We start from the raw sequence: 14354 nt of genomic DNA, 5'->3' as shown, positions 1-14354 counted from the left end.
AGGCTTCTCTACAGGAGCCTGTGAACGGTCTGGCCAGCCCAGAGCCAGCACTGTGGAACTGGAGGGGCCTTCCCGTTTCACACCCTGGGAAGCCGTGACCCAAGGCCCAGGCTGTCCAGCCGCTAGCAAGCGGTGGAAGAGCGTGCGAACCCCATTTTACAGATGGAACTGAGACTCCGAGCTAGAGGACACTGTGTGGGGACACTGTGGCTGGGGCTCAGCCCCATCTGCCCCACTCCACTCCTGCCATCTCCATGGCACAGGGACTTAAACCCGCGACAGACCATGAAATCCATGAGTGAGAAGCACCAGGTTTAATATTAAAATCTTTCTCTTAAAAAAAAAAAAAAGTACACAGATAGGAAAATTTGATGGCATATAAAATAGCACTTCTGCTGTATAAATGTGAGTTAATGTGAGTCCTAAAAATACTTGTAAACCTAGGTGATTACATCTTTGGTACCGTCGTGAGAATTCCCTCCATCTCCCGGCCTGGCAGAGGGGCTGCCGCCCACTTCCGGCTCTCGTCCTGCCAGCAGTCAGTCTTGGCCACAGCCCTCACTCCCCTTGTTCCCCTGATGCCCACTGAGCCGGGGTGTGGTTGGCAGAGAGAATGCAGTGAGTGGACCTGGGCAAGGAGTGAGCCGTACCCCACGGGTACTCCCTCAGGAACTAGGCAGCTGCTGGGTGAGAAGGCAACCCCCCAAATACCCACCTTTTGCACCCCTCTCAGGTTCTCTAGAAAGGCTTCTTGTACTCTCTGGGGTCCCCCAGGAGCCCTCACTGTCCACGATGTCTGTGGCACAGACTTGGACAGCAGGTGCTGGACGGCAGACCGCACAAGGGGTTGGATCTGATCCTCTCTGCCTCCCTCACTCAGGATGGCTCCAGGGCTCACTGGTGGGTCTGAGAGGGGCCCCGTAGTCCTCCCATGGGGCAGCTGTTGGGGGCTTTCCAAGACACTGCCTGTCACTCCAAGTCAAGGCCTAGGCAGCTGGCCTTTTGGGGCTTGCTGGAGGTCCGGGGAAAGGGGCACGGTTCCTGGTGCCCAGAGTGTGATGCATGGTCTGGAATTTCCCCAGACCCCAGCTGACCCCTAGGATAGAAGTTTGGAGTGTTTGGCTTTGCTTCTTCTGGGCAAGTGTGCCACCCCCTGGAAGATTTGAGAGTGTTAGTGCCGCAGGCACCAGAAGTCAACGAGTCCACCTTGCTCATTTGTCAACAGGGCAGACAGGCCCAGAGAGGGCGAGGGATTCCTCCAAGGTTCCACATCAGGTCCAATGAGCCTCCTGATGGACATTCCTCGCCGGCACATCTGCACGCTCCTCACAGATGCGGGGCCCGCCTGACCCTGGAGACTCTGGCGGGTGGAGTAAGACGAGCGGTGATAAGGAAGGAGACCCCGGCACTTACGGGGCCAGGCAGACATGGACACGGGCACTTGTACAACGAGGTGTGCCCCAAGTGCCCGGGACAGGGGCTGCGGGCCAGAGTGTCCTGAACTTGGCTCAGCCCCCAGCAGGGAGCATGGATGGCCCCAGACCAGCTCGGGCCTGAGAAAGTGGAAACTGGCATCAAGGAGACGTGGCTTCCCGATGAACATCACTGTCCGAGGCCAGGCCCCCGCTCAGTCAGGAGCCGGGGATGCCAGGGTCCCTTCCCCAGCTCTCCGGTGGATGAAAGTGCGAGGAGAGAGCTACAGCTCCTGGAGGAGCAGCTGTGCGACCAGAAGAACATTAATCTGTGCCTCCTGAACGCCGAACATCTCTAGGGATTCCAGCCTCCCCACCTGTCAGCCAGGGCGAGAAGCCCAGATCGTGCGTCACCGGGCCCGGAGCTCCCATCCTGCAGATGGAGAAACGAAGCGTCCCGGGAGACCCCTGGCTCCCATCACATGCCCCCCAGTGGCAGAGGCCGGTCACGATCCCTGCAGCCTTCTTGCCTCCTAGCCCACCCCAGTGGCTGGGGTGCCACAGGCCAGGGGCAAGAGCTTTCTAGAAAGTGACAGTAGATGGGAGGCCAGCCCAGCAGGCGGTGGGCGCTGGGAGGCAGAGGGAGAGCTTCGGGTGGGGCAGGGTGGGGCCAGCCCCCTACAGGAAGCTGTCCTCTGCCTCGGCCTGGGGCCCGGGGCAGCTTGGATCCAGTGGGGGCTGTGGCTCCGTCGGGGGCTCGGGCTGGGGCTCCGGCTCCTCTTGGGGCTCCAGGGGGCTGTCACAGGAGATGGTAGAGGAGGTGTTGACTTCATTCAGGGTGGAGCTAGGAGGAGAAGGCAGGTGAGTGGGGGTCCGGGCGGGGGCCACATTAAGATAACAGCAGTGGCCCTGAGCTTTCTGTGCCTTCGAGCCTGCGCCGTACACCCCGCACCCTTTAGGTCATCCAATCCCTGTCAGGACTATGCAAAGCATCACGTCGATGGGCGTTCCTGTTTTCATCTTCGAGAGGACGAAACAGAGGCCCGGGCAGTTAGAGGCAGCTTGTGCGAGGGCGCCGGACAGGCCAGCGTTCACGCCTTAAGCTGTCTGAGCTCTGAGCTTCGCTCTTCTGTACACGGACTGCCTGTAGCCCCGCACCCTTTGCTCCTAAGGAAGGCAGAGAGGGCCTTCTAATTCTCCTGGTGCTCCGAGTGCCCGAGGAGAGATGGAGGATCTTGGAGACAGGGCCTGGCCGGCCTCACGGCAGCTGGAGCCACAGCTGGAGCTGGAACCCTGCCTGCGGCTACTGCCACTTCACCGGAGAGTGGATCTGCTTTTGGGGGGGGCTGGTGTCTGGCCTTGTGGGGGACTCTCCTCTCCAGCTGAACCCGAAGTCCAGGCCTTCCTGCAATCCCCGCCCACTGTAACTTCGCCACATCTCAAGGCAAAAGAAAAGCACGAATCTCCTTCCCAGTCAGAATTCTGGCCTCAACCCCTGTGGGCACCAGACCTCCTACAACCACACCTCCTACAGCCAGGCTCCCGGGGGCTCTTGGGATGTGGTGCTGGAGAACGGAGCCCAGGCCAGGGCTGAAGTGACCCCAGAACAGTACACAGGTGCTGGGGATGCTGATTAGACTTCCTCCTTCTCCGTAGGGCCTGGATAGGGCCTCGGGAGAGGAGCGGGGACAAGGCTTATGGGGGCCACTTTCCAGGAAACTGCTACCTTGCAATTAAATCCCAGACATTCTGTCTCTTACCAGCCTGCCCTTTCCCCCTGAGCTCATCAGAAGCCAAATGAGTCCAGTCCTCCCTTCTGCTCACTGGCAGGAATCAGTACTCACCCCAGGTAATGGACTTCTAAGGCAAGCCTGGCGGCATGAAGACACACACACACACACACACACACACTACACACACACAATTGCCTTGGGCCTCAGGCCAGAGCAGCTACCTGGCAAGGCTGGGAGAACTGTCCAGTGGGCCCTCATCAGCAGCCTCAGGTTTTGGGTCAGGCAGGGGGATGATGTAGTCATTGTCACCCTCGTTGGGCTGCACAGCAGTGTAGAGGACAGAGCTGGTGTCCAGGGGCGATCGGAGGCCATGGAAGCCAGGCAAACGGGCTTGGGACCGAAGGACGGCCGGGTGGTCGCTCCTCAGAAACTCCTCATCGACCTGCTGGTACTTCTGCTCCACGGGGAGGGAGGACCAGAGAAACAGCGAGGTCAGGCCACAAATGCTGTGGGGTTCATGTACCATGAGATCCTGATCTGGCCCCTCCTGCCTCGTGTGAATTGGGCAACTGGTGCTCGGAGAGGAAGGGGAATTGTCCGGAGCCACACACAGCTGGCGGCTCTCCCAGGTGCCATCACACAAGACCAGGTGGGCTCGGGGGCCCCCCAGGGAGGGGACAGTCAGCAGACTAGCGCCTGTGACCCTAACACTCCCCTTACTTCAGAACAGACAGGTGTGGGCTGTCACCTTGCTTCAACCTCCATCACTGTGGCCTCAGCATCCCTAAGTGCTAAGTGGTGACAACCCAATCATCTCACTGGGTGCTGAGCTGTGACTAAACGTGGGTGGGAATGTGGTTAGGAATGGGTCAGGGGAAAAGGGGTGCGCACCACCCCTCCCTGTAGCTCCCTCTGGTGGACAGGCTGGGTTCTGCCTTAACTGAGCCCGAAGAGGAAATCGAAGCAGCATCAGGGTGGTCAGGCCCTTATCGGACATGCAGCCTAAGGTTGTTCAGATTTCTGAGGGAGCCCCAGGCCTGGCATGAGGAGGGATGCGGGACGAAGGGGGCTGTGGGCAGCGGCTTCCATGCAGGATTTCATTTCAAAAAATGCTGTGCTGTTAAAATAAATTCAACTCACAGCCCCAGCCCATCCCTTACTAGTACCAGCAGGGAAAATAAAGCCCGAGAAGCCCGAGGAGGTACAGGGCGGTCCCTCAAATACCAGCATGACACACAGAGCCTTGTACCCAGTGTCTGACTTCTGGACCAGAACTCTCCGTTTCGCTGCCTCAACATACCTTTTTGTACCCCTCACCCAGCAGCCTCTCGAGAAGCAGCACCAGCTGGGAGAAAGGAGGCCGGATCTCAAACTTCTCTTCCCAGCACTTCTGCATGATCTCGTAACTGGGGAGAGGCACAGAGGGGGTCAGAGTCTTTGGCTCCGGCTCTGCAGCCTCCCGGAAGGGAGTTGGGGAGGACCGGTGGAGAGGGATTGCTTTTCCTATCCCTTAGCAGGCCCTCCTCCCGCTGGCAGGTTCCGTGGGGTCGACCGCATCAGTGAGCACGTGGCCCAGGTCTGGCTGGTAGGAGTTTGCACGGTTCTCAGCTCAATGCCTGGCTCTGGATGGGCACGTGTCCCCAGCTGAGCCCTTGATGGTCAGCTTGGGGCCTTCCGCCCGAACTACGGTGAAAGCAGCAACCAGGTAGCCATCTGGCCTTAAAATGTGGCCAGTGTGAAGGGAAGCAGACCTGGGTAGAACCAGATTCCTGACGACAGCCTCTGAACACCTAGATCCAGCTATATGGAGGTTTTTTAGATCTCTGGACAAATCTATTTTTGCCTTAAGCAAGTTAAATTGGATAACTATTGTCTGCACCGAAAAAAATCCTCGCAAAGGCTCCACTCACATCTCGTCGGAGGCGTGGGCAGGCTGGGCCATGCGGTATCCCCGCTTGATGGCATTATAGAACTGCTCGTTCATGGGCAGCTCTGGGTACGGGGTGCCACCTGCAGGGGGCAGAGACAAGAGACACACCGGCTCAGAGGTGCTGGAAGAGGGGCAGAGGGAAGCACACCAGCCCTAGAATGGACAACGGTATAATGGCCTTGGCATTGAGACTCGTGAGACCCCTTTAGAGGCTCTGGACAGAGACGGAAACCCTCCCCAGAATCAGAGAACCAGAGAAACCAGAATCATCTAGGCTTTTAGATGTCACTTCCAAACCCATCCATAATCGGCTGGGGAAGTAAAGAGACCCAGAGAGGACAAGGGATTTGCCAAGGTCTTGTAGCCGTGAGAAAGCAGCAGAGAACTGTAACTTGCACCAGAGCCAGTCCCACAGCCCCACCAGGCTGGAGGCACACGGGGGCAGGGTAGGGGCCGTGCCCCTGACGGCTGGGGGCCAGGGGAGCGTACCCAGGGTGAAGATCTCCCAGAGTAGGATCCCAAAGGACCACACGTCGCTCAGGGTGGTATAGAGGCTGTTGAAGATGCTCTCGGGGGCCATCCACTTCAGAGGCAGGAAGGTCTGGGAAAGGGCGGCACCGCACTAAGTGTAAGGAGGGCCAGGGCCCACTCCACACCTGGCAGTTTCCCCCCAGTACCTGACTCCCGGGCCCTGAGAACCCACCTCTCTAGGCATGCAGATCCCACAGGCATCCCAGTACTGGCCAGGGGACCGGAAGGCCAAGTTTCTCTACCCACAGATGGTAACATGGAAGTCCCATCCCTGAGAAAGAGCCCCAGGTCTGAGGTCCCTCTTTCTGACCCCAGTAGAGGCCCCTGGACCGGTTGGTAGAGAGCAGGAGAGCCAGAGAGAAGCCAAGGAACCCCCTGCTCTGACCCGGCCACCTTTGATCTCTGCGGTCTAGAGTCCCTCCAGCTCTGTGATTCACTGTCCTCTTGTGGAAAATGGGAACATGAGTGGCTGACAGAATGGTCACATATTAACCAAATACCCATTTGACCTGCTCCCTTTCCATGCTTCCCTTACGCCCCCCTGCCCCCGTCATGACTGGTGACTCTGAGTCCTGGGCTCACCTCACAAACTTAGCACTCCACTTCCCCACCCCCCACCCCATGCACAGCTGGTGGCTTCCCCTCCTGGGCCTGCACACATGGCTAGGCAGGCCAAGCCTGTCACCGCTGGACAGGGCAGGTCACGAGGCACTCAGTCCTCATCTCCCACGTGCCACAGCCACGCTGACCAGGAGAGAACCTGCTCCCAGGGTCAGAGGCACATGGTACTCACGCTGCCTTTGGAGATATAGTTCGAGTCTCGCATGATGTCACGAGCCAGGCCGAAGTCACAGATCTTGACCAGCTTGCCCTCACAGATGAGCACATTTCTGGCTGCCAGATCTCGGTGGACACACTGGGTTGGGGGAGATGGGAGCTGAGGCCTTGGGGGCAGTTGTGGGGAAAGACCTCCCCGCCAAGGGCTTGGAGAAAAAGGTATCACCACACAGGTGAGGGGAGCCACCCAGTGAGGGTGTTCACTGTCCTCACCCACCACAGGGGACACAGCTGCCATACAGAGCTTTGTACTTGGAGGACCCTGGCCGGCTGGGTGGCCCACCTCCCCACAGTGACCACACGTACGTTCTTGGAGGCCAGGAACTCCATGCCATTCGCCACCTGGTAGCTGAAGCCCACGAGATCCGTGTAGCTAAGCACTGGGGACTCGTTGATCAGAGTGGCCCGACAGGTCCTCTCAGGAGCTAGGGGAGAACAGAAGTTCACCTACCAGTGTGGGTCTCCACATGGCCCAAAGGACCCCTGCCCTTTTGCTCACTGCAGCCGACTCTCTGTTACAGGTAGCTACTGATCCTCTAAGTCCTCCAAAAAAAGGAAGACAATTTCCAAACATCTAATGCAAACCTCTCCTATCTCATCAGTGTGCTTTCATGGGCCAGAAAAGCCTTTGATGTTAGCCCCAGGTCACCTTTGCTCAGCCTGACCTGCCTGCTTCTCAGGGACCCTGGGTCAGCCCGGGAGCCTGGGGCCTCCTCTGGGCCCATGCCCCAGCAGGCCCAGGACTCCCTCCACCCCAACTCTTCCCGCTCTGGATCCAGATACAGAGGTTCACTCTGGGGCTCCCTCACAGAGCAGCTGTGTGCAGGTGGCTAACCTCAGTTTCTGCATCTTTGAAATGGGGACAAGCCACCTTCCTCCCCCTGTTGTTGCGAGCCTGGGCATACGAAAGGCTCTGATAGGAACACACGACTGCATAGGGGTGGGGGCCGTGCTGAGGTGAGGACCCACCGGTGGGGACGTAGTTGTCATAAGGGGCCATGTAGCTAGAGGACTCAATGTCTGCATATTTGACGCCTCCTTTCATGTCCAACATGGGCACGTAGTCTACCGACTCGTCTTTGCTCATGTCCATGTAGCCACCGTCGCTCTCCCCGGGCAGAGACACATGGCTGGGGGAGAGAGGGACGTCACAGGAGGAAGGGTCACAGGGCTTTCCTTTTGCTTCCCTTCCTGCCCCTCCTCGCCCTGAGGCCCCACAAGGCCCTGTCACTCATGGGTTTCCTCTCTCCCTCCACCACTCTTCTTCCTCTCGTCTGTCACCATTTGAATGGCCACGCAGCGAGCCCTTCCCCCCAGCCTGTGGGGTCCTAAGCTGGGCAGCGGGGTGCTGGGATAACATAAGACCCCGTGCATGTCCCCGGGGAGCTCACGCCTAGGCGTGATCACAGCACTCGAGTGCGAGGGTCAGAGGAAGGGCAGGTAGCACAGTGCCTTTCCGGGGATCTCCATCCGGCTGTGATGCCCTGTGAGGGCCCAGCCACAGCCCAGAGTGGGCAAGGAGTCATCCTAATGCCTCTGCCTACAGTGCCAGCTCCCTGGAAAGCTAGGGGACCACATGCGCCCATGTCTTTAGAGGTGGACCAAGGACTAGAAGGAAATCAGTCCAGTGGTTGGGGGGAGGCGGGGGGCAGGGCTGGGTCTTCCTGTTTTTCGGTGACAGACCGACACCCCAGCTCCTAAACTGTCTCTGCCCACCCTGGCCTCAGCTTCCGCCCTGGACAGGGAGGGAGTGAGCAGGTAGGTGCCCCTAGGGCTCCCCAAAGCCTCCTGCAGTACCTGGGCAGCGGAAGCCCGATGGGGAGGGCGTTGCTGTAGAGCTCGGCGCTGGGCGGTCGGCGCTTGTCGGAGCAGCGCTGCAGGAAAGTGTGCTTGTTGCGGTGCAGGTAGTCTACGAGGTCCCCATAGCGGCAGTACTCGGTGATGATGTAGATGGGTCCTGTGGGGGCACAGGCTCAGGCACAGTCCCCGGGCTCAGACCTGCCGTCGGGGCCCGGCGCTAGCTTGGAAAGGCAGTTTGGTAGGATGGCCAAGAGGCTTTGGCACCGGGCTAACCCTGGTTCTTTTCCGGCTTTGGTGACCAGGAGGGAGATACTTATTCTCGCCGAGCTTTACTTTCCCCATCTGTTAAATGGGGCTAACCCCAGCCACCTCCCTGAGCACTCATAAGATAATGCCTTTGTCAGCTCGGCCCTGGGCCTGGCACAGAGCAAAGACAGGGTGGTAGATGTCACCCATAGGTTTTCAAATGACGGCGAATGCTGGAGCCCAGTATATAGAGCAAAGAAAGGCAACTATTACTTATCAGGTTACTGTTTCAACCCAAATACAGTACTTTTACTTGAAGCCCGTCAGTGGGAACTTGACAATATTGATGAAGACAGACATTTTGAAATGGGTGATCTTGGGGACATAAATTGGCCTCTGTGTGCAGCTCACTTCTGTATTTTATTTTGGTTGCACAATACTGAGGAAAATCCCAAATCTCACAATAAGCAGCTGCAAAAAGTGATAATACTTCTTTTTTTTTTTTTTTTTTTTAATGGCCTAACTTGCAGTCAGAGCTTCAAATAAACACACGGGCTGGGGAGACTTCATTCTATGATCTGAATGAAAGCAGCTCCCAGTCAGTCTGCTGGTGTTCCCCGAGTGTAGGGACAGAACTCACCTCACAGGGGCCAGGACTTAGGAGTTTGTGGAATGTATTGAGAAAATATTAAAGAGTCAGAGGACCCCTGGGTTTGCAAACGGCCAGGTCCTTGGGCCTTGAAGGTGATATGATTCTGTGGGTTTGTGAGTCCTGCCCCGATCTGGGTCTGTGGAATGAGGGCACTGGACGGGGTGGGTACAGACCCTCCAGCTGGAGTGTCCTGTCATCCCTGGACTGAGGAGGGGGCGGGGAGGGGCCAGGCTTGGGCGGCTGGCATTTTCTGGAGCCCTCTGGGGGAGGGGTTTTGGTACCTCCTTTGGTGCAGGCCCCCAGCAAGTTGACCACGTTCAGATGGGGCCCGAGGTGACTCATGATCTTCAGCTCTGACATGAGGGCCTGCTTCTCGCTGCTGCGGGCTGTGGCTGAGGAGGGAGATGGGGCCTCAGGCCTGCCCTGTCCCTGAGGCCCCAAGGAGGCTGTTCTGCTCCATACCCTACTGTAAGACCCAGATGGCCTAGGGGGAGTGAGGACCCACGAGTAGGGGGAGGAGAAAGTGGGTGGGAGGAAGGTCAGGGAGAGAAGGAGGTGCCAGGAGTGGGGGGCAGGGTGAGGAAGATTCTTGGCCAAAGCAGAGCCTGCAGCGGTGCTGGCCCACAGGTGACTGTACTGCTTGCGTCCAGTAAATGAGAGCCAGGGAGTGCCTGACTGCGCGGGGCCGGCGGCAAGGGACACGAGGGGGCCCAGATTTGAGGGAGGGGCAGGCTCCCAGGACTCACATTTCAGCATCTTGACTGCCACTTTCATCGTGGCCTGCGAGTGACTCAGGCCGTGAGCCGTGGCCTCCACCACCTGCCCAAAGGCCCCGGAGCCCAGGGTGCGTCCTGGGGTAGAGACAATCCCTTAGCTCCTGGCCCACCACGGAACTACATACCCTGCTCTCTCAGAGGTCAACCCCTCCAGCCAACCGGGACTTAAAGTGTTCCCCTCCAGGAGTCTCCCATAGTGCTTTGCAGCCCTTCCTGATGTCTCATCTAAGTCCTTCTAGCTTTCTGGTCCATCTTTCGTCCCTGGAAGCCTTCCTCCCATCCCCAAAGGGAGTTCAGCTCCTCTGCACACCTTGGCCTTCCCAGCTAGACTAAGCACGGGCCTGACATGCAGCCTGTCCTCAATCCCTACTTCCCCTCTTGCCCGCAAGGGGTCCGATCTCACGTAGTCATGGGATCACAGGACCTCAGTGCTGAACCCTCCCTGGGGTATCACCTTGCCCCATTGTATGGAGAGGGGCACTGAGGGCCCGAGAAGGCAAGACCTCAGACAGTCTTGCCACCCTTCGAAAGTGCCCAGACTGCCCTCGAGAGTGCTCTGGACTGACCGAGCACAAGCTGGTCCCTTGGCAGCTCCCAGGTGGAGTCATAGGGCAGCTGCATAGGATCTACATAGATGTACTCATGGCCGTCGGAGCTCACGGATTCAATCACCTTCCATCGGATCTCATAACGTGGCTTCTGCAAGACCAACACCAGGGATGGCTCATCAGAGGAGGTCTGGGCTTTGAGACCCACCCGCCATGGCCCCTTATGAGGCAGATGGAGCAGGAGACCCTGAGGCCCAGAGAGGGACAGAGGCCTATTTGAAGTCACACAGCAAGTTATTGATAAGGCTCAGGTTCACGGGCTCTGTGAGAATAGGTGCCAAGAGGCCCCAGCTTGGTGCTGGCTGAGGAGCAGCTAATAGCCCAGGGCCTGGCTCATCAGGACCTCCTTGCCAGCTTCTCCCAGAGCACTAGCTGCTTCCCAGAAAGAAGTAGCGGGGCAGGCAGTCCTGGGAAGTGACACAAGCTAGGAGCATTCGGCTAGATGTGGACAGCCCGTTCTCCAAGCTGGGTCATTTGCAGTGGGAATCTTGGAAAGATGGAAGCACATGATGTTGAAATCATAGGATGTAAGAATTACAGGATTGGGCTCTTAGAATGATAAAATCATGGGTGCTGCAATCCTAACTCAAGAATCTTAAAACATTGGGATTGCAGAATGGTGAAGCCTCGGAACAAAATATTGAAATGACACGTTGGTAGGATTAGAATGCATTTCAGTAGAAGCCTGGGATCCTCTGGAGGTGAGAGCTGGGAGAATCCTGGGACTCATGTAGTCCCCCCAGAAAGTGCCTTGCCCTGTGGCTGGGAGGGGCAGGGCTGAGGTCCAGGCAACACCCAGGAAGGCACAGCAATGGCAAGGGACACTGGCTGGCCTGGACCAGGCCCAAGATGGTCCTTGCTGTTGGGGGTAGAGGCAGCTCTCCATCGTTTTACACCAGTGCTCTGTGCCAGGCTGGGCCATGACTGGATCCTGCAACGTTCAAGGGCAGCTGGGGGCTCCATGTAGAAAGAATAGTGTGCCCATGTGCACCCACCAGGCAAGGGTGGGAGCTTACCTTCTGCCACAGCATGATAAGGATGATGAGGGAGATGACTGTGAGGACCACCAAGGCCAGGATGGCCGAGATCACCACCACCTTGAAGGGCAGAGCTGCAGGCAGAGACAAGAGCCAGCCATAAGCAAACGGGGAGCTTGGCAGCTCCCTGGCAGTCCTCCCGTGTCCCCACTGCTGGTCCGGCAAATCCTCTCTGCCTGTCCTGCCCTCCACCAGCCATGGCCTGTGACGTCAGACTGCCCCGTGGTGGGACAGGTGGGGGTTTCATCCCTTATCTCATTCCCACTCCCATGCATGCACATGTACCCCTGAACCGGTGGGCGCCGGCAGACCAGCCCAGAGCAAGACAGAAGTAAAGCTTTTGTGTGCTGCCTGTAAGAACCCACACCCCTCAGTAACAATGGCACTCAGCTCCCTCTGGGCTCCCATATGCCTTCAGCCTTTGCTGGGCTCAGTCTGGCCTGTCTGCCATACCCCAGACTGGATACCAGCTCCTGATGACTGCGCTCACCTCGCCTCTGAATCCATGCCCTTGCCAGGGTGGTCACAGCTAGGACAGAGCCTAACTGAGCTCCCAGAGCCTGACGAATCCAGTCCATTTCCTACCCTGTTTCACCCGGAGTTGCCAGCAGCGTCAGGGTAGTGACGACAGTTATAAGGTACACCCCCCAGGGAACAGGGGTAACCAAGTGGGGCTAACTCAGGGCCCCCAAGTCCCAAGTCTCCTCCCTAATGCCTCAGCCTCTTTGCTGTACAATTTCCCATTCTCTTCCCCTCCCTCTGCATCCACTCTGGCCAGACCCTCACCTCCCCTACCCTGCCCCACTGACCACCCATGGGGTCCCCCACAAACTTGTTCCCTCTTCTTCTGTCCCATACTTGCCCCTCTCAGCACCCCTGGAGGCCCTGTCCCTCCTCCTCAGGGTCCCAGACCAACATCACTCTTCTCCTCCCTCTCCCCACAAGGTCACACATCCCAGGCCTGGGAAGGAAGTCTGAATCTTCTAAGGAGCAATCTGAGTAAAAAGAAGAGGCTTCGTCCAGCCATGGTAGTTTCCCTGTGCATTGGTACGTGGCTTCCCCCTCGGGCAGTCTTGCTCTGGGCTGGTCTGCAGGCGCCCACCAGCTCAGGGGTACGTGCGCATGCGTGGGAGTGGGAGTGAGATAAGGGATGAAACCCCCCACCTGTCCCACCACGGGGCAGCGGGCCGGGAACAGCTCTGTGCGCAGAGAAGCTCGTGTGTGTGTGCCAGACCAACCTGCCAACGCCTCCCACAGCCTTCAAAGCTCTGTTTTCCCTGGCTTCTGCCTAACCCAAGCCCCTCCTTTACCAGTCCTTTCCCTTTCTCTTGTTATCTCCCTGCTCCAGCCCCTAAACACACACATACTCTGGGCTCAAGCCATGCTGAATGCCTTTGAGTTCTCTGATCCCACTTTGCCTCTGGGTTCTTGCAAAAGCCATCCCCTTTGACTCGAACCCCATTCCTTACCAGCCTAACTTCCAGGTATCTTTCAAGTTTTGACCTAAAGATTTCTTTTTCCAGGACACTTTCCTGAATCCCCCAGCTGGACACAGAGCCCCTCCTCCCTCTAGGCTCCCTCGCCCCAACAAAGTACTGCTCCCTGCAGTGGGATTGCCTAGTTCTTTGGCTGCCTTCTCTCTGGACTGAGGGCACTAGAAGTGCCGGGGGGCTGGGCCTTCTCCAGGGAGAAAGAGGAAATGAATGAACCAGCACATGGGGAAACGCACGCTCAGGGACTGGCAGGTAGCATGGGCACCCAGGCGCTGGCTAACACTATTCCCGTGGACAAGAGTTGTGCCTTTGTGTGTGTGTGTGTGAACCTGCTCACAGACATGCATGGGATAGCAGGCATCTGGGTGCAGAGGCTGTGTCTGCACGCTTTCAGGGGGAGGGGCTGCTGCTGCTCCATGTTCTGTGCCAGTTTGCACACATGCACAGGAATTACACATGCACTATCCACACCCTTGTGTGGGGATCGTGCATCTGCACATACACGCATACAGACACACCCCTGTGGGTTTATATACACGTCTGGGGATTGGGCATAGCCATATCCACGGCTTTATGCATGTACTCGGTGTAGTCCCCCAAAGGCAGGCAGCATGCGTGCTTGTGCACAAGCCTGTAGACATACACTCCAGCTTGACACGTGTATCTGGGGCTTGGGCAGTCTTCATGATGTGGTTTACAAATCTACACTGGGAGGGTCTGCCCTGTGTCCAAGGGTCAAGCCTGCTCCTGCTTATGGCTTAGAATGCACACAGAACATGCGTACACCCAGCCATGGCCTAGACACGTACACTCATGGGTGTACGCACGTGTGCCAGTCCTGCGTTGTTGCATAAGTGCACAGGGGCGCATGCTGGTGGGCTTGGCGAGGCCCCAAGGCACAGCTGGGCTCCCAGGCACAGCTCCAAGGATGGCAGGGTGGAGGTGGGGATGGAGGGTCTCCAGGAGCCACTCGGGCTGGAGGACTCACAATGCGGCACCACGGTGACCTCCTGCATGTCGTGTCCCAGCAGGTTGTGCAGAGTGCAGCGCACAGACAGCGGTTGGTCCACACGGCGCAGGCGCAGTGTGCTCACCACCTCGAACTCCTGGTCCTCGGGCCAGTATGTCACGTTAGTCTCCAGCTGGCTCTCCTCCTCCGAACTGTTCCCCAGCGGCGTGGGCGGCAGCTCGCGTGGACATCTGCTGAGGAAAGCCAGTCCAGTCAGCTTCCAGTCCTTGACTGGTCCTGAGCTCATTCCTCCTGTGCCCCCTCGACTGACCGGCAGGGGGCGCTCCGAA

At 57.9% G+C, this 14354-nt stretch overlaps 1 protein-coding gene across 4 annotated transcripts in view; it reads right to left on the bottom strand.

Moving 5' to 3' along the window:
• Positions 1–299: 299 nt before the first annotated feature.
• Positions 300–14354, bottom strand: part of PDGFRB (platelet derived growth factor receptor beta) — a 36849-nt gene continuing 22794 nt past the window's right edge. For 2 of the 4 annotated variants that reach the window (XM_082726273.1, XM_082726275.1), the window contains exons 10-23: positions 14044–14255; positions 11542–11636; positions 10484–10616; positions 9888–9992; positions 9423–9533; positions 8241–8400; positions 7413–7573; positions 6750–6868; positions 6400–6522; positions 5565–5676; positions 5056–5155; positions 4446–4551; positions 3367–3599; positions 300–2256 (exon numbers count right to left, since the gene is read on the bottom strand). In XM_082726273.1, the coding sequence (XP_082582399.1) occupies positions 2091–2256; positions 3367–3599; positions 4446–4551; positions 5056–5155; positions 5565–5676; positions 6400–6522; positions 6750–6868; positions 7413–7573; positions 8241–8400; positions 9423–9533; positions 9888–9992; positions 10484–10616; positions 11542–11636; positions 14044–14255 (1936 nt within the window). In that variant the 3' untranslated portion in view covers positions 300–2090. Of the gene's footprint in view, positions 2257–3366; positions 3600–4445; positions 4552–5055; positions 5156–5564; positions 5677–6399; positions 6523–6749; positions 6869–7412; positions 7574–8240; positions 8401–9422; positions 9534–9887; positions 9993–10483; positions 10617–11541; positions 11637–14043; positions 14259–14354 lie in introns of all 4 variants that reach the window. The other 2 variants (XM_082726272.1, XM_082726274.1) reach the window with 1 other exon arrangement.

Source organism: Mustela nivalis, assembly GCF_964662115.1.
Source record: "Mustela nivalis genome assembly, chromosome: 3".
NCBI lineage: Eukaryota > Metazoa > Chordata > Mammalia > Carnivora > Mustelidae > Mustela > Mustela nivalis.
The sequence above is the reverse complement of the archived record's forward strand: the minus strand, read 5'-3'. Positions and strand labels throughout refer to the sequence as shown.